Genomic DNA, 25,357 nt, shown 5'->3' with positions numbered 1-25,357 from the left:
GAATTCAAAGAAATTAAGAAAACAAATTAAGAGGGGCTGCTATTTCTTAACACTTCAATCACAAAGCACAGCAAAAATAGTTATTGCTAAAACCATGACCTCATCATGAACAGATTTTATTTAAAACATTTAAATTATGTATTTGGGTAGGCAGTTGGTATTATCTTTTTTCTTATTGAAGGTCGTCAACAGAGCACCATTCTTATAATATCCCATTACTAATCCTATAAGCTATTGCAAGCATTTAAGGAATGTTCATTTCATATGCTTCGAATTTCAGCCCCAACATTTTAGCTGTACAGTGCAGAATACTAGAAAAACAAAGCTGGGAAAGTTTTAACATTTCCTCCCACAATGTTTTTTGTTTGAATAAAGAAGGAGCAGGGGTATGTGTGTGAGAAAGACAGAGAGAAAAATGAGAACCCATGTATATGAGCGCAGGGGGGGGGGAGGGGTTCATTGGAAAAAAGTCTAAAATATTTTCACCATAACAAATTATTGAATGTATTGGAGCATACCTGATTCTATGGAGTACACAATTTCTGCATTTTCCCCTTTATCCTTGTCCAGTGCTGTTACATGGAGAATTACAGATCCAACAGCTGCTGACTCATATACTCTCCCTTCATAGGAAGAACTGGTGAACCATGGCGCATGATCATTTGTGTCACTAACGTTGATGATAATTCTAGCAAAGTTGCGCTTGACAGGAACGTCTTGATCCCGCACCTGAAATAATTATGACGTTACTAGCACAATTCAAAGTGTTGGTGCCGACCTTTAAAGCCCTAAATGGCCTCAGTCCAATATACCTGAAGAAGCGTCTCCACCCCCATTGTTCTGCCCGGACACTGAGGTCCAGAGCTGAGGGCCTTCTGGCGGTTCCCTCGCTGCGTGAAGCTAAGTTACAGGGAACCAGACAGTTCCGCCCTGTGGAACGCCCTTCCACCAGATGTCAAAGAGAAAAACAACTACCAGACTTTTTAGAAGACATCTGAAGGCAGCCCTGTTTAGGGAAGCTTTTAAAGTTTAATAGACTATTTTATTTTAATATTCTGTTGGAAGCTGCCCAGAGTGGCTGGGGAAACCCAGCCAGATGGGCGGGGTATAAATAAATAAATAATAATTATTATTACTACAGCTGGTGCATAGGTTTATTCAGTTATATGACACTTGCTACAATTGACGAGAACTATCAATCACTTAGGGCACCATTCTGTTCTGTTCTGTAGAAGCACACGGCATCGTAATGGAGCAATGTTTATATTTTATGCCATTGGGCAAAAATCCTACAACATGATTTTGGTTCGGCACAAATAATCTCAGAACTTGGAATTAATTATTACAATTTCACTTATTTGTTAAATGGACGTTCTTATATGCGTACACAGGGCGCCAGATGAGGCGAGGGCCATTGCTACAGAAAGAGGGTCCTCGAATATACAGGAAAATCCTACATTTTAAGGCTGGGAGAAGGCAGGTAGGGACTCCAGCAGCCCAAAACTCAGCAGGGACTGAGGATGGGCATGCCTGCTGCCAATCAACATGAGCAGGAAGTAACTCATGTTTAGCCTATTCACTTAGGCCCAAATGGGAGTGGGAATATGCACCTAGAGGTGCATCTAACACTGACCTACAATTTCTGATCCAGCAAGTCATACTTGTCCTTCTTTCTGTTGATCTTCTTAGTTGGACTGGACAAAGAAATGTGGTTGGAGGCGAAGGAGGAGGTGTGGAAGGAGAGCAAAAGGAAGAAATATTTCCTCCTCTTTGCTGTGTCTCCCCTCTTTCTTGGGGATGGAGATGTTAACAGAAGAAACCCAACAAAAATTCCCAATGAATGGTGAGGGTAAAGTACAGGTGGGCTTGAGCTCATCTGTAATAATACCAACACTTTGCATTTACACAGCACTTCAGAGTGTCCAATTCACTTAATGTTTCATCTCAATAATCTGCACTGCGGCCCTCCAGATGTTTTGGTCTACAACTCCCATGATCCCTAGCTAACAGGACCAGTGGTCGGGGAAGAAGGGAATTGTAGTCCAAAACATCTGGAGGGCCAAAGTCTGGGGGTGCCTGCTGTAAGGTATGTCGGTGAGGGTAAGATAGTGCCTTGCCTATGGCCAGCTTAAGTAGGGTCGCAGCAAAAGCAAGACTTGAACTGATGAATTTCTGGCTCACAATTCAGTCTTTCCACCATTCTAGCAGCTCTGAAAAGTCTCTGCTTATGATACTCCATTACAGTGAAAAGGAATATCTTATATCTGCTAAAGACTAAGTGGAATGGTTCCTTACCATCACTGTGAGAATGTGTTGATGGATAACCTCATGATCCAATCTTTCAGAAGTGTAGAGAGAGCCAGTTGCAGGATCCAGGCGAAATTTCTTAAGGCTGATGGGGTCAACGCTATTTTGCATAGTATAAATTAGCTTATTCTTTTCGTCCCTGTCTGAAGCACTGACTTGCAAAATTTCCGTCTCTGGCACTGTGTCCTCTGGAATAATGACTTGGTATTCTAATGTAGAAAACTCAGGCCTATGATCATTCGTGTCTATTACCTGAATGTACACCTGTAATGGCACAAAGGTAAATTAAGGATGAAAAGGGTGTGTAATCAGAACGCAATGTAGATAAGCTTCAGGGAAACCCAACAGTTCTCCTAAAATGCAAAAACAAAACATGATGCGAACGTTAGGGGCCATCACACATAATGTAGAGAAGAATAGCTGCGTCAATTTGCTGCAGCTTTTGTGAGTTGGGTTTGACTATGTCAAATACATAATCATGTAGAAACGAAATGCAAAGCAGAAATGAAATACAAAGCAGAAGTAGTTTAGAACAAAATATTAGCTGGGATCAGGGCCTGATAAAGCCCAGCGCATTGCTTGCCTTCTCCTCTTTCAACAGAAGACCCTCATTCCACATCACACTCTGCTTCAGAAATGCCAATCACTTAAAAATGAGTTTTGCCATGTAGCACTGGGGTAGTGATTCCTCCCTAAACAAGCTTAAATATCTGTCAATAGGCAAAACTAGTTGATTGGCTCTAGTACATGGAATTGAAATTATTATTATTTCAATTTGTATGCTGCTTTTCCCACATAAATATGCCCACAGCAGCACAAAGGCCAACAGCAATACAACAGTCAAAATATCCATTAATACACTATCACAATTAGCAGTCTAATACAAATTCTTTTCAAAACGTAAGAATCCAAACATACAAAAATATTTTGAAAACACTAACATAATAACCTTTTAAATTTATTACAAGTACAGCAGAACAATTTCAAGGAAAAATAATAAATATATATTTGGGCTACAAGTGCCGTTGCATTACAACTTTAAGTGCATTGTTTAAACTATTAAGAAACTAGTTAAAATAAAACTATTTAGTTGCAATTGGAATAAACAACAAATCACCTACGCAACTTTTTTAAACACAAAAAGATTTTGTTAAGAAAATGAAAAGCTAAATCAATTAGGAAAACAGAATGTTCCAAACAGAAACTACTTTCATAATCTTGCCATGATAAATTTGTTTAAACTTTAAGGTGCCACAAGGCTCCCTGTTACTTGAGCAAAGCATACTGTATTAAAAAAAACAATTCCAAAAGTAGAAAAAGGCAGTTGTCATTTAGCAACACAAACACACCCAACTAAGAGGCAAAATGACATATTCTAAATAAATCTGAACTGACAGAGCCCTCCAAGCTATTAATGAATAAGAAAAGGAGCAGCCAAGCGCAACAATGACAATGCTAAGAGAATGTATCGGATTTTTGCTTCAGTTTTTATCACACAAGTACAATAAAAGAAATGTGGACCCCTAAAACTAATCCTAGCCAGGAATTCCAAACAAGACATTCCAAGACTGGCATAAAATGGGGCAATGTAAGTAAGAGAATAACAATGTCAATCTAGACACCAGTAACTTGCAAAGTGGTTTAAAGCTTTGAACCCCATGTGCATAAATGAACACTTAAAGCCAAAGTATACAAGCTGAGCAAGATCAGATGAACTAAAGTTCATACTGTCCTGTGAGCCATTAAGGAGAACCAGCCTGATTGCATTAGCAGTACCCAATGCCTTCCTCTAATAGCAGTTTTGTAAAACTTAGAAGGAGCAGTTGGGAGCACCTCCTGTCTGTTGCTTACCCGCCCCCCATTAATTGAACAAAGGTCCATTTGTGTGCTCTTGGGTGAGTGGAGGGATGGAAGAGTCATCTCAGTTGTCAAACCCAAGCTGAGGAACTCAATTCCCCAGGACACCTGAAAAGGATTTTTGTTTTAGCAGACCATCATCAATTCTTGCAGAATTGCTGTCACTGTCATGCTGGAGGGGGTGCTGGATGTGTGGTTCACTCACACACAGACACGGTGGGACTGCCCAAAGATCAGAGAACATTGGCATTTGGTTTTCACAGCTGTCATAGAAATGTAGACGAGTGCAATGAGAACAGACTTCATCCTGTCATTATTATTTCTCTTTTCATTACAGTCATACTGTACAAGTCCAACTCATATATTTTTTAAGAACAGCGGAAAAGTAAAGAGATCATATTCTGGAGGGAACAAAGAAAAGTCAAAACAAAAGGTGGAGGGAGCACATTTTCAACAAAGGTTGAAAAACCAGTAAACAGAAGGCTAGGAACGACAATCCCCACAACTACCACCCAGCTGTATCTCAGACAGTGGTGGGACAAGATAGAAGCCCCTTTTTTTTCTGGGTGGGAAGAATCATATGGGCAGAAGTGGCCCTTCAAAAGCTGCCTCCTCAGAAATCCTTCATTGTAACTACCAAATCTTGCATAAGGCGTCGGAGCGAAATTTCCTCCACAGAGGCTACTGAATTAGAACAAGCAGGTGCTCCAGTACGGAATGCATAAAGGTATGATATAAAAGTGGGTATCCATTATGTATTTAAGCCCTTGTCAGTCTCTTTTCTGAAAAATGCTTGTCCACTCATGATTCAGCTGCACTTGCATACATTCGTGTGCTCGTAAGTAAAACTGCAATTTAAGATCCAGAGGTCAAAAATGAAATCTTATTGTTTTTCAATAAAGCTGCAATTTGGAAACTGAAAGCAGAATGTGTAAGGCAGAAGGTGCAACAACAGCCTATGTTCAGTCCTAATCCATAATAAAAGCATTCATTTTGCAGAATGCAGAACTTAAGTAGGAAGGGAGAGGAAGGGCATAGATGGCAGCAACAAGTTTCTGTTACAGTACTGAAAAGCCACTAACTATAGCCAGTAGACAGGGCCACAAAACCTTTTCCTGTAAATATGAATTAATCAAGAATATTAATTCCCATTTCTAGTGAAGAATACTTTTCCTTTAAAATCAGGTTAAAAAGCATTCATGTTTTGAAGGCACATGATGCCTTGCCCCCAATCTCTCTTTTCTTCCTCTGTCACCTTTTACACTGACAAGAGTATAACTGAACACTCTGAATTTTATCTGTACATCATGCATTTATAGCTGCATATTAGACCCAACAGCAATCTTGCTTACAGCCTCAGTAATTTTTCCAAAGAAAGCTTTCTAAGTAATTTCACTGAGTCAAATGTTTGATGCTCATGGCCCAAAGCCAATCACAGCTTTCCCATTTAGCAGTGATACTCAATAGGTTCCTTTTCCCATAAGGAGGCCAATATAGTTAGTTTACTATTTTTACATAGACAATATGATAACATGCACTTTCACTAGCAAAATTGAAATAGCATGTGGGTATTAAATGGCTGTTAATCAAAAACTCATTAAACTGCTTATTGTACAGTATTTCAAATACAGAGCCAAATATTTTATAACCTGAACAATCCAAGGCAGTGTGCTGCATTTAAATGCATTTTAGCACATTCTCTGTAATTCATCTTATTTGGGCTCAATGTAGTTTTCTAACCGTTATCCGTTCTTACAAAATTCAGTGGATCAACAGTTAAAACATTCTTATTTAAGTAAGCTGTTCTGGGTACTTTAAATAGAAGAGTGAGTTGTAAGTATTTATTTAAACTACTATTATTATATTGAATTTCAACAAGGGTATGGTTGAAATTTACACCTTGGTACTGCTAAAAGAAATAGCACACCTCTCATCAAGGAACTAAAATGACAAACAAATAGTGCACTAATGTGGTAAAATAATAGTTTGAAACACATGAGATTACAACACAAAGACTAATTCTACTTTTATTAGTTTTTTAATGGACTTTTATTAAGAGAAGTAGTGTGAAAGTCAGGGAAGCTAAGCTCCAAGAGGAGACATGTCTAGACTAAACCCTCAAGCAACCCCTGCTCATTTCAGAAGCACTGTTGCTTGTCCTTCTGTTAGAGGAGCACAGAAATCTGAAATTCTAGCAGCCATAGTTCACGCTAATCCCCTCAAGTATGGAACAGGGGAAATTCTGATAAAAATGAGCTTCTGTACTCGTCCTGCAAAAGCTACAACCACAATCTCTCACTTTGTCTGCTAAAAGATGAGAAGAGAGATAATAGGAAACAGCTGAAAAACATTCTGTGCATTTTGAAATGCAGAAAACAAACAAAAAGCAGGAGGGCTAATTCACATTAAAAAGAAAATGCAGAATGTTTACCATTTCCAGTATTAGCAAACTATTTTTCTGTCATTTTCCAGATGACATGCTGAATGATTTTTAACTTCAGCAGTAGAAACAGTATGTCTAAAGCAGCTGTTTGTAATAAGGAGTCAAATCTATCCACAGTCAGCTTAAATTCTAATTAAGGAAGAAAGCCTACTGCTATTGTTTAACAGCAACTGGTATTTAGAAGTATGTTGCCTCTGTTTCTGGACTCTGTGGTCATCAGAACTCTAGTCTTACCATCCATCAATTTGTCTAACTCCCTTTTAAAGTCATCTAAACTGGGCATCATCACATCTATAGTTCCATTCAGGAGATGTAATATGCAGAGCGATCCTTTCAAAGAAGAAGACATTCTCAGAAGGTATTTTTAACAAGAAAGAAGTTGGCCTGAAGTTGGTATCACTAAAGTAGAACTGTTAAAAGTTTGACGATACACCTAAAATACACTGTGCCATTGTGGAAAACTCATTTATAAGCACATACATTATACTGGTACAGTCATCTGGGAAATCTGACCTGCAACACCTAACCATTGGGTAAACACTTGGTAGCAAACCAAGCAATGCTACTATATAGTGACATTTTTATTTTCAAGAATGAAAATATCCTACTGGGGATACTGGACAGCAAAATCCCATAGAAAGCCTTAATGGTAATTATGTATGTGACTACAGTGGCAAGGATTCTAAATGCACAGAAATGGAAAGAGGGAGAGGACACCCTCAAGGGAAGAATGGTTGATGAAAATATTGGAATATGCAGAGATGGCAAAATTGATGGCACCGATAAAAGATACAAATTTAGCATCTTTTATAGAAGACTGAATAGGGACGTGAGTGGTGCTGTGGTCTAAACCACAGAGCCTAGGGCTTGCCGATCGGAAGGTCAGTGGTTTGAATCCCCGCAACAGGGTGAGCTCCCATTGCTCGGTCCCTGCTCCTGCCAACCTAGCAGTTCGAAAGCATGTCAAAGTGCAAGTAAATAAATAAATAGGTGAGAAGGTAAATGGCGTTTCTGTGTGCTGCTCTGGTTCGCCAGAAGCAGCTTAGTCATGCTGGCCACATGACCTGGAAGCTGTCTGCGGACAAACGCCAGCTACCTCGGCCAGTAAAGCGAGATGAGCACCGCAACCCCAGAGTCATCTGTGACTGGACCTAACAGTCAGGGGTCCCTTTACCTTTAAAGAAGACTGGAAACCTTTTCTAGTCTATATAAAAAGTTATTTCCCATATGTGAAGACCACAGTGTGATTCGAAGTGCAAGAAAACAACAGAATATATTAAGAAACCTGTTAGAGAGGATGAAATTAGATAAGACGGAACCTTAAAACACAATTTTGTGCAATTTGGGTTATAAACATTGGTGCTGGGTGAGAGGGAAGTCGCTAGTTTTGCTGAATTTTTGCTGAATTGGAATATAATTGTTGAGTAAAAATGTAACTCTCTATATGGAAAAAAGAATAAATTTTATTATATTTAAAAATGACACTTCTGCATACTTATGTGAGATTCTTTCACTGTAACAATAGCTCCAACATAAACAGATTTCACCTTTTGCACCTTCTCCAATTTTGGCTGGTTTTGGATTTGTTTCTGGGTGATGAAGATGATCGTGATGTTTTCAACTGTCAATCCTTTTCTTTTCTTTTTTTGTGAATGCCTGGCTTCTGTTTCTCATTTTTCTTCTAATACCAGAACATTCTATGACTTTAAAGCTGTTAATTCAAGGCGCACTTATCTGCTTACACATAACTTTTCCCCTTTGACTGTCCAACATTGGGCTATTGTGCTCTGTTGGTATTAGAAACTTCTTCTTTTTCACGCAAAGTCCTCCTTATTTATGCAAGAGGTAATTCTGCCCAAGAAAGGGGGGGGGGCGAGAAGCCCTGGCAAGAAATGGTTACAAATTCTTCTTTCAATAAACACTTCATTAGAAATTCCATTACCTGAGTGCCAATAGTCCTAGTTCCATCTGTTGCTTCTACTGTCAGATTGTAATTTGATTTCTGTTCTGCATCAAGAGGTTTAGCGACAACGATGGTTCCAGTGCCCTTGTCCACATCAAAGCGGCTGTCATAGTTGCCACCTGCTCCAAGAAATTGCATGAGACAGAAGTTCATAAAACACTGCTTTGATGTATCGCTTCACGAAAACATACTTTGCTATGATGCTTCATACAACCTTAAAACATAATCAGTTCTGAAATAGCGGAGGCTGTGTGTCGTATTTGTAACCTAGTTGTAATACAGCAGATGGCCACTAGGGCCAAAAATACTCCCTACCCTACTTATCTGACTCATGGCAAAGACTCTGTTTCCAGAGGTATATCTTTCAAATCCTGATATCTTTGCTTTAAATAGATGAATATTCTTCTAAAACAGCCATGCAAATTAGCCCACAAATGTTACTATCCCGCAAGAAAGCTTACTAGCCTGCGTATCTGTGAAAGAAAAGGTATTTGTAAAAGAAAAAGAACAAAGTTTTGCAAAGCTTTCCTTCCTGATAGCCTGAAGGTGATTCTTATTTGTCAAAGGTGACTAGCCACATGGGGATTTACAATACGTGCCCAGCAAAAGCAAATGATAATTTCACTTGAAGGAACTAGTCACTAAATAATATATGGTATCTTAAAACTATGTTTTATTGTTTAAACCAAAAAACTTGGGGTGTGTATGCTTACCATGGGTTCAATCCACTGAGCACTACTACCACAGTGTGCTATTGAATTTACACAAGAGCAGTGCTTGGTGGATTGTGCCCCAATAGACCAGCCTGTTCTTGGGCACCGGAAGAAAAGCTTTGGAAAACACTGAATTAAAAGCTGAAAAAGAAAGTGAAAATAGCACGATGGCTTCAAAAAAAAAAAAAAAAAAAAACCCTAACCCCTTTTCTCCAGTGATGATTTTATTCCTTTAAAAAACTTCTAAATGCCCTTTGAAAAATGAAACTGAAATATAGCTCAATAAACACAGCCAATCACCCAAACATTTAAGTGATTATAGTAATGCTATTATTTGTGAGCAGACCGCCTCTCTGCAACACAATGACCCTTAAAACCAAATGGAGTTAGCCATGATAAATGCCATTTATTAACTTCTACCGTTTTCAACTTTTAGACAAACTATTTGAAAAGTTTAAATTACTTCCCATTGTTTGTCAACCCAACACTCTCCATGGCAAAAACATTTGTCCTAATTACGTCGTGCAAGTGTTCTTTCCTGTTCTTTTTGAAAAGCAAGGTTATACAGCAGAGTCATTTTTTGTTTTGTTTTTAAAGATTAAAACCGTAATTATGAATTCCAATTATTATTGGACTCAAGAAACATTTCTGCACAGCACCACTGTAAATGCCATCCAATCACCAGTATACCCACTTGGAGATAAGCCCCATAGATTTAAATGGTACTCACTCCAAGTCAGCATGTTTACGATTACATCTTTATTCCAACAAATTAGAAAACAGCGGAATTTTGGAGACTGGTTCTGCCTTTCAGACAAATCACCCAGACTGATGGGCTGTGCAGCACTCCATAAACACTGCTTTATTTCTGACAATTATTGCGGGTATCTAAAGGCAGGTTAGAGCCTCTAATTGCCTCAAAAGAATCTTCGATAACATTAAAAAGGAGTAGGGCAGAACACCACAAATTTTATGTGAGCTGTTGGTGCAATATATTTTACTGGAGGTGATGCTGGAAGGGAGAATACCAGCCATGGACATCTATCTGCCTTGGGCAGCTTCCCCCACAACTGATACAGTGATGCCTCAAAGAAGGTGGTGCAAAAATTAGTTTCTAAAGCACAGAACTACCACAAAGGTGTGTTTCTACAGTCCTCGTGCTACCTGCTAAAATCCTTTTAAATAACATGGACCAGCAGCTCCCAGTACAGGGATGATTCATCATCATTAATTTATTTGTATAATGCCCTCTAACAAAACATCAGGGCAATGTACAGCAAAGTAAAAAAAAAAAAAAGCATGTGAAAACAAGACCAAACACTCATTTACAGTGGAACCTCGGTTTATGAACACCTTGGTTTGCGAATTTTCGGTTTACGAACGCCGCGGACCCATCTGGAACGGATTAATTCACTTTCCATTACTTTCAATGGGAAAGTTCGCTTCAGTTTATGAACACTTCAGTTTATGAACAGACTTCCGGAACCAATTACACCCATGCTTCGGGTTAAGTACGCTTCAGGTTGAGTACTCTGTGGACCCGTCTGGAACGGATTAATCCACTTTCCATTACTTTCAATGGGAAAGTTCGCTTCCGTTTATGAACGCTTCAGATTATGAACAGACTTCCGGAACCAATTGTGTTCATAACCCGAGGTACCACTGTAAATGATTGTTAAAATAATCATTAAACAACTGAATGTGCCTGTCAGCAGGAAAAAAGGCTTCAAGAGATGTGTGAAAGTCAAAGGTGAAGATGCTTGCCAAATATCTGCTGGAAGAGCGTTCTACAGCAAGGGACTGACAACACTAAATAACTGACTTTTAGCCGAAGTAACATGGGAAACCATGATCAGCACTCAGGGCTTTGAATATCAACAGAAGAACCTTGAATTTGGCTTGGTATCCTATGGGCAGCAGTATAGATTATTGCCAACATCTGCACTGGAACTCTCTCACCAGAGGCATGCCCAGCCCAGATCCTGCCTTTTCGGGGATGGCAAAGACCTTTGCATTTACCTGCTTTAACCCCTGATTTGGCCTTTTAAGCCACACTGAGTGTTCTAAATGGGACTGACGGATGAAATATTAGCTTCCATAATAAATAAATGCCACATCCCTGTACCTGATACTTGCAAATCTAGCCACGTCTAGAAATGTCCTAAGAATGTTGTTCTATCAAGCTATTTTGCATCCACCGCTCTCATCAGTCTGGGTGCTCTTGAAAGATCAAAAGTATCTCTACGTAGCATTTCAAAGTGGTGCTTTGGCTCAAATGTGGTGACGAGCAACACTAACAAAACCATAACACGCAACAAAACACAAACAAGAACTACAGTAAAGAGGGGGAGGGGAGCAGATAGAATCTGGAAAGAAGAAAGAAACACAAACTGCTCAGTATTTATTAGAATATCTTAAATTAGTGCAATTTCACTTTAGATCTCATAATCTGATAATAAATTATGTGATCTCAGCAGATACCTTCTGCTGTACAGTTCAGGTCACAAGCCATCTGAAAGATGTAAAAAACTTCACTAGCAAGCTTGTCTCCTGGCACAGCCAAAAAGAAAGAAAGCATGGAAAGCAAGCACAGAAGAAAGAAAATATGTCAATCAAACTGATTCATGCGATTAGTAATAGTAAAAAACGGTGCAGTAAGGTATTTTTAAAATAGAAACCGCAAGATCTTGATTAATGTGAGGTAGTACCATCAGCATGTTATCCACTCTCTACACTCCCACCCCAAGAAAAACTAATATCCACTCTTGAAAGTTGCATTGCTTCCCCCACCACCCACCGCTTCCTCAAACTTGGCCCTCCAGATGTTTTGAGACTACAATTCCCATCATCCCTGACACTGGTCCAGCTAGCTAGGGATCATGGGAGTTGTAGGCCAAATACATCTGGAGGGCTGACTGCCTTACACCTTGTGCTAGGATTTCACCTTGGACAGATTTTTCCCACCTGCTTTGGGCTACAATCCACTCTGAGAAGTGCACTCCTGACACGTTACACCATCCGCAGACTCTGCCTTATTCAGAAGGACTTGAACCCTCAAGGAAGTAGTGCTGGGGTGGCTGCAGCCCCAGATGTACACTTGCCCTGCATTCCCCCAGAAAGGCATGGCACAGTCAATCATGTTACTGGGGAAGGAGGTGCCTTTGCACCACAAATGAAATTTCGCGCGTAGACGAAGTAAGTAATAGGACAGACTGTGTGGGGTTTACATACATACATGGGACAGATTACGTATTTTTCGCTCCATAGGACACACTTTCTGGTTTTGCTCCTCTAAAAAACAAGGTGCGTCCTATGGTCAAGTGCATCCTATGGAGCGAAAAATACGGTAAGCTGCTTTGCTAGTGGAAGCCAGTGTAACCAGTCCTACTAGCACAACAAAATGCTCCCCATCCCAAAATATGATGGAGGGGGGTTGGGAGTGTTGGAAATTCATTCCCAGTGTCTGCAGTCATGGGATTGTTGTCTATCACATGATGGTATATGTTTACATTCCACAGAGTGGGAAGTGATGGAGACAGGATGTTTGTGTTACTGTGTTCCGTGAAGTGGGACTATTGTCCTTTGTTCTTTTCTCTATGTTGTCTGATGCTAGAGAGAGAGGGAGCCATGTTGCAGTGCTCCATGTGTGTTTATATGTAAATAAAATAGATCAGCCAAATGCTGTGCTACTGAGGTCTGTTACAAATTGCAAACATTCTGCGGATCCCTGAGTGTGCTGATGTCAGTTGGCATCAGTTGCTGTGGTGTCCGGGCTGGAAAAAGCTTTTGAAACTCCCGAACGATCAACCAGGAGGGAGAACATGCCAGTCGGGCATGTGTCTTTGCCAAGGTCCTACTCATGAGTAGGAGAGCCTAACAGGGAGATCCCCCAGAACAGATTGCTGGAAAGAGGAGAGATGTTTCCATCAAGCCTTGAATGAACATAAACATCACTTTGGTGTGATGCTGAAGTTCCACCCCTATTGGTCAGTGAAAGAGGCAAGACTATTAAAAAAATCTAAACTATAGAAGAAAAACAGCAAAACAATCATTTCATTAGATAGATAGATAGATAGATAGATAGATAGATAGATAGATAGACAGATGAGAGACAGATAGAAAGAAATAGCCTAAAATTTATATGCCATCTCTGGTTAACAATATATTCTTTGTAGCAGTATACTCAACATGGTGTGCCCTAAAAGTTGCTGGACTACAAATCTCATCCTCCCTGACCACAGGCCATTCTGGCCAGTGCTGATGGTATTTGGAGTTGCACACACCACTTTGGCTACTTCTAGCCTATACAAACAAGAATTGCTCATGATTAAATTTGTTTTAGAAGCCATTTTTATTTTGGGATTAGAACATATCAAATCTATGAACAACAGCCTAAATAATCACCACATAATTCCCGATGAACATTCATCGTCAAAAAGTCTTACCTGTAATATCAAACCACAGCGGGGTGCCAAGTGGTTCCACAGCTATTACTCCAATCATGTGAGCTACTGGATCACTTTCCATGACAGTAAAAGAAAAAAAGGATTCCTCAAAAGAAATCGGTTCAGGGGCAGGACTGGGTTTTGGGATCCATTCTATATGAAGCCGAGCTGTTGAAGACTTTTGGGGGCGTCCATTATCCACTGCTTTAATCTAATAAATATAGCACAAGATTGAAAAAAATTAATGTAAACCAGGACAGATCACATACAAAACACAGGCATGCAGAAATTAAAGTTGACAGCACTCTCAGTAACAAGAGGCCAAGAACCATGAAATTAAGTTCTGTAAACCTGAGGGAGCTTTACAAAACGATGCTATACACGTCTGCTCAAAAATCCCATTGAGTCCAATGGGGATTTCTCCGATGTAAATGCCACAGAATTGCAACCTCAGACTTTTTTTTTAAAAAATGTAACAAATCCATGCAGCATAGGAAATTGTGCTTGAAACTGTTCAAAAAAGGGGGGAAAAGGTGCTCTTTTATAATCTCTGATGAGCAGGTAGAACGCCAATGCAATTAACTTCTTTTAAATCCTGGAAATAAATTAAGCTTCTCCATCCATATTTCAACTGGAAGAGAAACACACCTGCGTTGCACTCTTTTAAATAAATCTTGTCTAATTCGGTATCAGGTTTCCCAAGTCCTCTGGCTGCATAGTAAGCATTTTAAGATACCGATAGCATGTCAAAACTGAAATATTACTTACTGTAAGAATGTCATATTCCCCAGCTCCAGAATACTTCTTAGAGGAGACCACTCCAGTTATTGGGTCGATAAAAAATTTGCCTTGCTCATCACCATCTTCAATGCTGTAAGATATTTCCGCATTGGGACCTTCATCTTTATCTGCAGCTACTACGCGATAGATAGGCTCCCTCCTGGCAGTCCTCTCTCTCTCTGGTTTCTCACGCTCAGGCAGTTTGATCTGATAGAACTTTTGCAAGAACTGAGGCCTGCTATCATTTTCGTCTAAGATCTTCACAATGATGCGGGCGAGAGTCGACTTTGCTGGTATACCACTGTCTGCAACTGTTACCTATTGATGACAAAAAAAATATTCCTATTTACATAAACACGGAAAAATGAGAGGGGGGATTCTAACATGTGTCTTGTCAGTAGCAGTACTGACATAGCTTAAAGCAACAGGTAGTGAAATAGAACTCTGCTTCCTTAAAAAGTTGGAAGATTTTATATGTCCAAAACATTTCGGTGCAAGTTCACTGGCAATACTTAAAATATTCTTTTTAAACCTTGCTTATCTCAAGTCCATTTCTGTTGCTCCAAAAATGCAAATTCATCAGACTGGAAGAATCGGCAAGAAAATACACTTTAAACATGCCGTTATGTCACACAGACAAAATAAAACTGCTTGTACAAAGGTCAGGCTGTAAAAAGAATAAATGTGACATTTAAAGGGGGAGAATAATGCAAATGTTGTTCACCCCTGTGAGCCAAACCCTGTTATTTTGAAAACCTTCACTGCAAGCTGCTAAAGAATAATAATGTATTGGTAACTGAGTAACTGCACTTGCAAGCCTCTTGCATTTTTTCAATCCTTCTGCACATGTAAGGATGTTTCCGAAGCGAAATTAGTTGTATACACGGCTTGCCCTAAACCAGTGTTTCCCAACCAGTGTGTCTCCAGATGTTTTGGGACTACAACTCCCATCATTCCTGACCACTGGTCTTGCTAGCTAGGGATGATGGGAGTTGTAGTCCCAAAACATCTGGAGGCACACTGGTTGGGAAACACTGCCCTAAACGACCAGGTTGTCCAAATGGGAAATCCTGGTGGACCGGATGTGGCTCACGGGGTAGAGCTTCCCCACCCCAGTATAAATAAAACTTGGCCTTCTAAACAGACCAAATAAAATCCCGCAAAATGTAATTGCTTGAGAAGAGCTGTTTTTCTTAAAAAGAGAAAAGAAGTGCATACATGTGTTAGACAGTATAAAAGCGAATGGAGAAAGTGTCTTGAAATAAAGAACATCTGGTTTATTCATCTACTGTATTGCCAGTTTAGAACAGTCAATCACCTTTTATTGTATTTTTACCACACCCTTCTCAGAGAAGGATTTTAGCCACAAAATGATCCTGTGAGGAATAGTAGGCTGAGAGAACTTGACTTGTCCAAGACCACCCAAAGAGTTTCATGGGCAAGCCAGAAAAACTGCACCTGTATTTCCCACACAATTTTGGAAAGAGTAGGTTGATTGGTTCGACCATCTATCACATGGTTAGGCAAACTAAGGCCCAGGGGCCGGATCCGGCCCAGTCACTTTCTAAATCCGGCCCATGGACGGTCCAGGAATCAGTGTGTTTTTACATGAGTAGAATGTGTCATTTTATTGAAAATGCATCTCTGGGTTATTTGTGGGGCATAGGAATTCATTCACACACACACCCAAAATAATAATAATCTGGCCCCCCACAAGGTCTGAGGGACAGAGGACCGGCCCCCTGCTGAAAATGTTTGCTGACCCTTGATCTATCATCAGCTTCTGATTCATATAGCATTTGATGTCCAGGTTCCAACAAATATATATATATATATATATATATATATATATATATATATATATATATATATATATATATATATATATATAATACTGATAGGGTAGCAAGACCAATGTGAATGCAGCAGATACAGTGGTACCTCGACATCCGAATGACTCGACTTCCGAAGGCTTTGACTTCCAAAGTCGGCAAACCCACAAATCTTGTCGCCGCGCAGGCGTTCTGCGCGCCCCACGCATGCGCAGAAGCGCAAAATCGCACTTCACACATGCACAGAACGGGCACTTCGACAACCGAAGACTTCGACTTGCGAAGAGCGCCGCGGAACGGATCGTCTTCGTAAGTCAATGTACCACCGTACAGTGATTAAAAAGCCACCCAACATTGTAGTGCTATGCAGACTTAATTGAGAGTAAGTTCCATTGAACAAAGTGGGCTTAATTTCTGAGTCAATATGTTTAGGAATGTACTGTTAAGCTTCTGAGTGAAGAAGTAGTAAGTCTTTGTGAAACTGCTCTTTAAAATTTCAATCTCATACTCCTTTGTCAGAGGAGAAAAATAAAATGGAAAGAACTGTATTCCGAGATAGGAGAGTCTGATGAAACACACACAAAAAATGCCGTATTTAAAAGCAAGACTCCATTTAATTGTTTCCTATAAAATCCAGTAAAATGTTTTCACGAAATGGAATACAGCATATTTATAGTTGTTACTATGCAAACAAGAGTGAAATGTGGGATAAATTTTAATAGCAAACAAGGATAAACTTGCCAGTCCATCTGGTCAACACTTTAATGCTCAATTAATTAGCCAGATGCACAGCATTTGGCACAAGCTGCTGATAATATTGCCACCATTCTGCAAATATCTTGGACTCCATCCCAAACCGCTTTTTGTAAAGATATAAACATAAAAGAATCGAGGGAAGCTGTTCGAAATACTTCATTCAAAGTAAAAACAAAAAAACCCCATAACTTTCCTTTTTTCATACATTGCAGTGCCCAAATTAAGGTTTTATTGATTTGGGCAACATACTCTTCCGCAAGTCAACAAAGGAAAATGAAGTTAGAGGGAGGCAGAGCGGAAGACAGGGACCAGCACTTGGCACTGATGAAATTTAATCAGTTCATTTTTTAATCACTTGTTTAAAGAAATTAAAATTAGTATTAGGAAAAGATATGGAAGCAAAGCCTTGTGCAATTCCTAATCTAAATCTACCACGGTAGATATTCTTTGTTAATGGAAAACATTGCTCTTTTAAGTGTCTTCCTCTCCCAACACCACAAGGGTGCTCTCAAAAGTATGACATGCACATGTAGTCATAGTATGTGGTGTCTGTAAAAAAAAAACCCCACAAAAATAAACACCGCACTGCTCTTTTGAGGCACTGCCTTAGTGACCTTAAGGACCAGCTCAGATGACTATCGCTACCAGATAGAAATTTGTGGACCTCCAGATATCATTAGATACCAACTCCCATCAGCCCCAGCCAGCATGGCCACTGGTCAGAGATGGTCAGAGCTGTATTTCAAAAATATTTGAAGGGCCACAAACTATTCATCACTCCTGATCTACACCTGTGATCATCAACAAAGAGGTTCAGTCACCCACCAGAAAGCACAATCTTCTGAAACAGGAGAATCTGCCAGAATGCACGTCAATAAAGCCTATCTACAGTTAGTTAAAACAAAGCAGATTGTCTTGCAAAGAGACCTAAGAATTGTACATTTCATACGTACAAGTGCAAGGTGAAATCCATGCCACCTTCATTTTTAAAAATATCTCAGGTAGAAGGACAGGGAAAACATTTCTACCAGACTCAAGAGCTGCTGAAAGCCACTTACTGGGCTATATAGGGGGGAAAAACAATCCTCTAAATTGTATTTCTTAGTGGTAGCTTTACATTATAGAATCCTGGCAGTTTTGCAAATGCCGGCATACCTCTGGCTTGTTTGTACAATTTTGCCTTTCAGACTCTCCCGCTGATGTTACACACCCTCTTTTATATACTTATAAAACTGCATAGCCAAGGATTTGCCTTCTATGAATATCAAAAGATTTCCCTCTTGTTTCTGAAAGCAGCACAGCTATCACCAAGGGCAGATATAAACACACGGTAAACAGAAATACTGTGAAAATAAACCTGGTATTTGATAAATTGCAGCCTTAACCTGCCACTGAGCAGGAGGTACCCGTGGCCTACTGAGCAGGAGGGAGTCTTCAAGACTGCTGAAGCTGCCACAGAATCCAATGCTTTAGGGTGCAATAGTTTTGGCTTTGTTTCCAATATAAGGTATCAGCAACATGTTGGACTGCTTGTTCACAATAGTAAGTGGGTTTACATGTGTTTCCATTGGCAAATATATAGAATGCCACCACAGCAGCTGGCTCCAGACCCTCCCAAGGGCCCCTATTTTTCAAGGACAGTCCCATATTTACAGAAGCCATCCTGGTTTGATCCCAGAATATCCCGCTTTTCCTTAAGACATCCCTATTTTCATCAGAGAAATGTTGGGAGGGTATGGAGTAATGCAACTCCTGGACCAAGGAAATAAGTATATACAGTAATCACATTAGGGACGGAGAGAAGCTAAACCCACCCCTTCCAAATAAATTGGGGTGTGTGTAAACCTGGAGTAAGAACTATCTCTGAGCCCCATTTCACACTTCCAAATTGTCTTCAGTGAGGAAAGGAGGGCTCCGCTGTTTGGAAAGAGATTTGCAGTCTCTTGAATCTTAACACAGGAAGACAAGGTGTGTCACCCACAACTAGAGCTGGTTTGGGGAGTTGGGGTAGGGTTTTAACAACCCCCAATCCTTTCATGCAAGGATACTTATTTCTTTTTATTTGCCATACTTTACATTAACAAGGCACCAGGGTGGCTCGCAAGAATGAAAATCACTGAGACAAAAGCAAACAAGCCGTTGAGTGCCAAACCCATATAAAGTGAAGAGATTTATTAGGATAAGCCACTTCTATCTACCTTGGGCTGACTCCTTATTCTACCCTGATTTCATGCCCTGCCAGAGGCTTCAGCGTAATTTTGACTAACCATTGCAGATATTATTATTTTGTTGTTGTTGTTAATTGGCAGCAAAGAAAAGTTTCCAGCAGACTTTAAAGATTAAAACAGAAAGTGCCCGCTGAACCTCTAGTGGCAGAGCGTTCCACAGGACTAGGCTAATGACACTAAAGGTTCGGTTTCTTGTTGCTGCCAGATGAGCCTCACCAACTCCGGGGACAACCAATGGCATACAGGGAAGCCAAGTTGTAATGAAGATATACAAGACAACTGCTAAAATGAAGAAATTAAGCATCATAATTTACCTCTAATATGTGTTCTGCTTGCTGCTCCCGATCAAGTTTCCTTGATGTTGTTGTAATTAGACCTGCAAATATAAACAAGCAATTTGTTAATCCTTGGGGCAGAATACAGGAGAAAAGGCAGAGAGGGGAAGAACATGGAAAGTGGTCCAAATATGAGTCAATAAACAATACTATATGCCAAGACTTTGGAAATAATGCTCTTTAATTTACTCGCAGTTGCATTACATTTAAAATACAGTTTGCTGTAAGAGTCAATGCTGGGATTTTTAACAGGAGTATATGGACAAAAAGTGCAACCTGGCTTTCAGCCACTGGTGCCAAGTCATATAGAGCAAGACTCTAATGAAGAAATGCAGTGGGGGTTTTTTCTAAAAAAATGTTTAGGGGTACTCTCATTTTCCTACTCATATTGAAATACTCCCCCATGTATGAGGCCAAACTTTGATTCACAAAATGTTTAGATAGTATGCATACCCCTGCGTCCCCCCCGGGGAGAAAAGCACTGAAAAAATGTTTAGGTAGTTAAAAGGACGACAGGTGTCAGGACTGCAGATTTAAATGCCAATGAGTGGTCTCAGAATCACAACCACTAGAAATATTTTCCATATATTATTCTTACAGGGCTCAACTAAACAAAATGTTGTACCTAACATCTGAAAATGTGAAGCCTGAAATTTACAAGCCAAGCAATTCTGTATAGCCAGCATGCACAAAACATATTCTACAGGGATTGGGCTGACAAATTTCTTGTACGACTTTGTACCAGCCATGCCATGCATGGTCATATAAGTTGAAAGGGGGAAATTTATTTTTTAATTTTTTTAAAGAAAACAACTCTGGCTACCAAAGCATATATGTGCACTTTGCTCTTGTTTGCAGCCTACTTTCACTGGGCATGGAGGTGCAAGCAATAGATCTGCCAATACAACAGTTTATCCACACATATGTGCACAGGGTTTTTCTTAAACACTCAGTATGGGGAAAATGAATGGTGGACCTCAGAAGGATGTCCATGGTGTTCCAGCTATGCTCTGGGGCTTTTATGTCTCTACCCTGAAAACTTTTCTGGATGACCAGGTCCCCTTTCCAGGGCATCTTGTTATGCAGTGTCAAGGTACTGCTGGGGCTCAAATTGCCAATTGGTCTCCCTTTGCACACGTGAGGCTCTTTAGATATTGGCCAATGTGTTAAGTAACACTTGGACTAATTTACTCAACAAGCCATCTAACAAAAATTACTGAATGTCTGAAGGAAATGTTGCAGTCTTCTGTATTATACAAGGTTTGGGGGGGGGGGGTTGGACTGGTTTTGCACCTGTAGCAATTGACAATGATTTAGAACACATATTAAAGCACCTGTAGCAAGTGACAATGATTTAAAGCACATATTAAGCACATATTAAGACTACTAAACACTGCTTTCTCAAATCAAAAAGTAACTCATTCACAGTGTGGTAAGGAAACTGAGGGAAGAGTCTCTCAACTGCTCTGATTCACATAGTCTGAAAGATCAGTACAGTGGTACCTTGGTTTACGAACTTAATTCGTTCCGGAAGTCTGTTCTTAAACCAAAGCGTTCTTAAACCAAGGCATGCTTTCCCATAGCAGTGGGGGACTTAATTTACAAATGTTCTGCTTCCAAGGCAAAGTTCACAAAACACCTACTTCCAGGTTTCTAGCGTTCTTAATACAAGTTGTTCATAAACTAAGCTGTTCTTAAACCAAGGTACCACTGTACTGAACAGTACTTAGATACACTTTCAGTGGACTTTGTTGACCTCTAATCTTCTGGAAGATTCCAAAAGATTATATACCCTTAATGTGTTCCACCATCTGGCAGAATGATGGTGAACAGTTATCCTTCCAGGCTGTCCATCCGACAAGACTCTCTAGAGCAGGCAAAGGCAAACTCGGGCCTCCAGATGTTTTGGGACTGCAACTCCCATCATCCCTAGTTAACAGGACCAATGGTCAGGAATGATGGGAGTTGTAGTCCCAAAATATCTGGAGGGATGAATTCGCCTATGCCTGCTCTAGAGCAAGCATCCCCAAACTGCGGCCCTCCATATGTTTTGGCCTACAACTCCCATGAACCCTAGCTAACAGGACCAGTGGTCAGGGATGATGGGAATTGTAGTCCAAAACATCTGGAAGGCCGAAGTTTGGGGATGCCTGCTCTAGAGGATGGGTGTTCCTATCTTCAAGTACAGGTATGTTTTTTTTTCACCTGCACGTTTTAGTGGCTTGCACTGAAAAGCAACATGGCAGACAGAAGTGCATGATGAGAGTATTTTACAAAACACAGCAACAGCAACCTGATTCTGGTTGTTTTGAAAAACCATAATATAGTTCTCCAAAATGCTTTTATAGACAGCTACTGAATGGTAAAGATGGTCTTCTTCTAAAATTCGCATTTGTACTCGAAACGCATCTTGACGATTGCATCCATTAAGTCTCAAATCCATCCATTAAGTCTCAAAGCCAGAGATGCATTCCTGGATGCAGTTATTTGGCAAGACGTTTTAGAATGTTTTTCATTTTAAGCATGAGTGGTTCTATTGGACTATTTGGCTTAACTGGAGCTTAAATAAGTTCCTTTATTTAAGTACTTTAGCAATGTTACTTGGTAATTTAGAAACAGGCTCCTACTCTGCGGCCCTAAATGCAATTTCAGCAGTTGAGAAGGCAAGGATTCTTGGGACTGGGCGTGTGTATCACTTTAGCAGCAGTCCTCTTTCTCCATTACTCTTTAAAAGAGTGTAACTGATGTGAATGGGAGTGATAATAAGCAATAATGTTAATGTAAGTAAAATACGGCACTTGCCTAGCTATCTCAAATCAATAAAGCAACAATTGCATCATTGTTTGAGTATTCTCTGTGTGTGCGTGTTGCCAAGGAAGCGGGTAGGACTTCTTGCAATGGATCAAAGGTTGCTATTTTATCTCATACCTGATATTTCACAGAAACACTCACTATGTTATCAGCAGCCAGGAAATGTAGGAACAAGTTTCGGCAAAACTACTGTGAGCACATGCGCCTGCGCGCCAAACTACTTCCTCAAAGTCTCTTTAAGCAGCATGCAGATGCCAAGATAAGGAATTTGCTGATTTTGCAGGCAATAGTCTCTTAAGTGATGGAATGCAGGGAAAGGAAACAGGTCCTTAAGATATGGGCTTGATGGCCAGAGAACAACAGTAGAGAGACTAGGAAGGTAAATGTAGGCATTCTAAGGCGGTAAGATGAATTGGCCTCTCATATCTTTATATTTCAGTCCAAAAGCCATGTATCCTTATAGTTCACTGGAATGCTGAAGTGGGACTCTTAAATCACACACAGATTTGATTGCAGCTGAAGACAGGTATAATAAAAATATAAAAAGAGGGCTCACACCCATTCACAACATGGCAAACCTTCCCAGTTGTATTATCAGGTGAGCATGCTGAAAGATCTTTTTATCCCCCTATAAGCTCATCATTCCTACAGCTCCCTGCTCACCAGACAGCCTCCCTTTTCACCTCACTATTGCTTCCTCCTCATCCTCCAGCTGGGGAAAGTTAATAAAGTGGCCCACTGCCAGGTGCCTGAGTTGTGATCAGGTTGTGCTCTTCCATCTCAGGAACTGAGCTGCAGGGCACTTTATTAAGTTCCCTCACCTGGACGTGGGAGCAGCAACAGTATGGAGCAGTCAGACAGAGAGGGTTCAGACAGATGGGCTGGAAGTGGCATTTGATTTATGCTTGCCTGATTGTTCTGTTGTGAAAGAAGGTTTGCAGCGCTGCAGAAGAAAAAATTCTGTGCTACATCTGCCTCCATCTTACAATCATTTGTAAGCAGTAATATATACTGCTCTCAGCACATGCTTCCTCAAGCAAATCTCACTCATTCAGAATCCATCTATCATCTATCTATCTATCTATCTATCTATCTATCTATCTATCTATCTATCTATCTATCTATTTGCCTGCTTCCAAGGTATGCCTCAGGGCCACACATTACATCTGCCACAAGGAATCTGTCTCATGTGGTGGCAGCACCATGAAGAAAATTTAACATAAAGGGGCGCATTATGTTTTGAACTGTTGTTTCAAACTGCAAAACAATCAAACACACTCTTATTTTTATACATACTAGATTGGCCTGGTTTCTATTTGTTTGTTTGTTTGTTTGTGGATTGTTACCTGCAGATCTACTTGCATCCAAGCAATATAAACCAAGATAAATGTGTCCGCTTAGAGACTGGCAGGGATTAAATTCAGAAGTAATCCCAAACTTTTGAGCATGTAAATCCCATTATCTCCTGTAAAGACTCATTAAACTCCTTATTAAGCCTCTACTCTTTCTCCCGCCAACATTCACCACAGTTCTATGCTTTCCAGAGCACGTCAGCAACCAAGTAACAGGCAAAAGCCATTCAGAAATCAACCACAAAGAAACAATCCATTTAAGTCTGTTTAAATATGTCCCAGTTCTTAGCTTTTCGGCATCAAATACGCACATTTCTGATCGTAATCTTCTGCTGCCCTACAATATAATTCCAAGATGCAACCATACATTTTAACAACTACTAAAAATAACAGGATCATCTGGGGATTAGGGGCTTGGTGCCATCAGCACGATGATGACACCCAGCGCTCTCTCTCTCCCCCCCCCCTTTTCATCTGAGTCCATGGAGGCTGCTGGTACTAAGATCAATGGACTGGATATGGGTCAACAGACCTGAACCTAAGCAAGTAATTAGAGTTGCTACTGGTCAGGAAGAATACAAATCAAAGAATAGAGTCGCTGTTTGTTTTGGATAGAATGGCATTATTGCTAAAGAAATAAAAAATATCAGGTCTGCAGTTCTGAGGTACTCCTTGACCCAGTTTTGTGGCAAGATTTGTTGCACATGGTGGCTGCACCCCAGTAGTTTCAAAATACAGTGGTACCTCTACTTACGAATAACTCTACTTACGAATAACTCTACTTACGAATGGAGCTCTGTCCGCCATCTTGGATGCGGTTTAGATAGGATTTTTATACTTACGAATTTTTAGATAGGGTTGCTTCGACTTACGAATTTTTTCTCCCAATGCATTCCTATGGGATGCGACTTACAATTTTTTTCGACTTACAAATGTGCGTTCGGAACGCATTAAATTCGTAAGTAGAGGTACCACTGTATTGAGGTTTCAGCTCAATGTTGAGCACTGGTCCAATGCCTCAAGCTGTAATATCTCATCAGCACAGCATTTCTAGTGTAACACCTATTTACCGGCACATTTGGCTTGTACAGTCAGGCTGCCAAATAATGCAAGTGCCTTAAATTATCATTTTAGTGTGTGAGCTTAGACCCTTCTTTTCAAAGAACCATTCTCATGACATAATTGACAAAGAAATTAAGTCCTCTTCCGGTAAAGGAGAATTAAGCACCTTTATATGTATTAAAGCAGAGAGGTCGAGAAACTTTTAGCCGCTGCGAGAGGCGAGGTTACAGGAACTGAGGCAGATGGCCCTCTCGGCAGTTGTGCCCGCCCTGTGGAATGCCCTCCGAGCACATCAATCAGATGTGATTTTTAAAAGACATCTGAAGTTAGCCCTGTTCAGGGAAGTTTTTAGCATGTGATGTTGTACTGTGCTTTTACTATTTTTGTTGGGAGCCACCCCAGAGTGGCTGGGGCAACCCAGTCAGATGGGTGGCATATTGGTAACAACAAGAACCCCCTATGGGCCAAATCTG

The 25,357-nt window shown here is 40.2% G+C and overlaps 1 protein-coding gene across 6 annotated transcripts in view; it reads right to left on the bottom strand.

Annotated features, from left to right (window-relative positions):
* FAT1 (FAT atypical cadherin 1) overlaps positions 1-25,357 on the bottom strand; it is a 112,142-nt gene that overhangs the window by 39,076 nt on the left and 47,709 nt on the right. For all 6 annotated transcript variants that reach the window (XM_060278780.2, XM_060278782.2, XM_035111841.3 and 3 more), the window contains exons 4-9: positions 19,639-19,700; positions 14,497-14,826; positions 13,729-13,939; positions 8,550-8,689; positions 2,296-2,571; positions 519-729 (exon numbers count right to left, since the gene is read on the bottom strand). In XM_060278780.2, the coding sequence (XP_060134763.2) occupies positions 519-729; positions 2,296-2,571; positions 8,550-8,689; positions 13,729-13,939; positions 14,497-14,826; positions 19,639-19,700 (1,230 nt within the window). The remainder of the gene's footprint in view (positions 1-518; positions 730-2,295; positions 2,572-8,549; positions 8,690-13,728; positions 13,940-14,496; positions 14,827-19,638; positions 19,701-25,357) is intronic.

Source organism: Zootoca vivipara, chromosome Z1, assembly GCF_965207765.1.
Source record: "Zootoca vivipara chromosome Z1, rZooViv2.hap1.1, whole genome shotgun sequence".
Classification (NCBI taxonomy): domain Eukaryota; kingdom Metazoa; phylum Chordata; class Lepidosauria; order Squamata; family Lacertidae; genus Zootoca; species Zootoca vivipara.
This window is presented reverse-complemented; position numbering and strand designations above follow the sequence as displayed.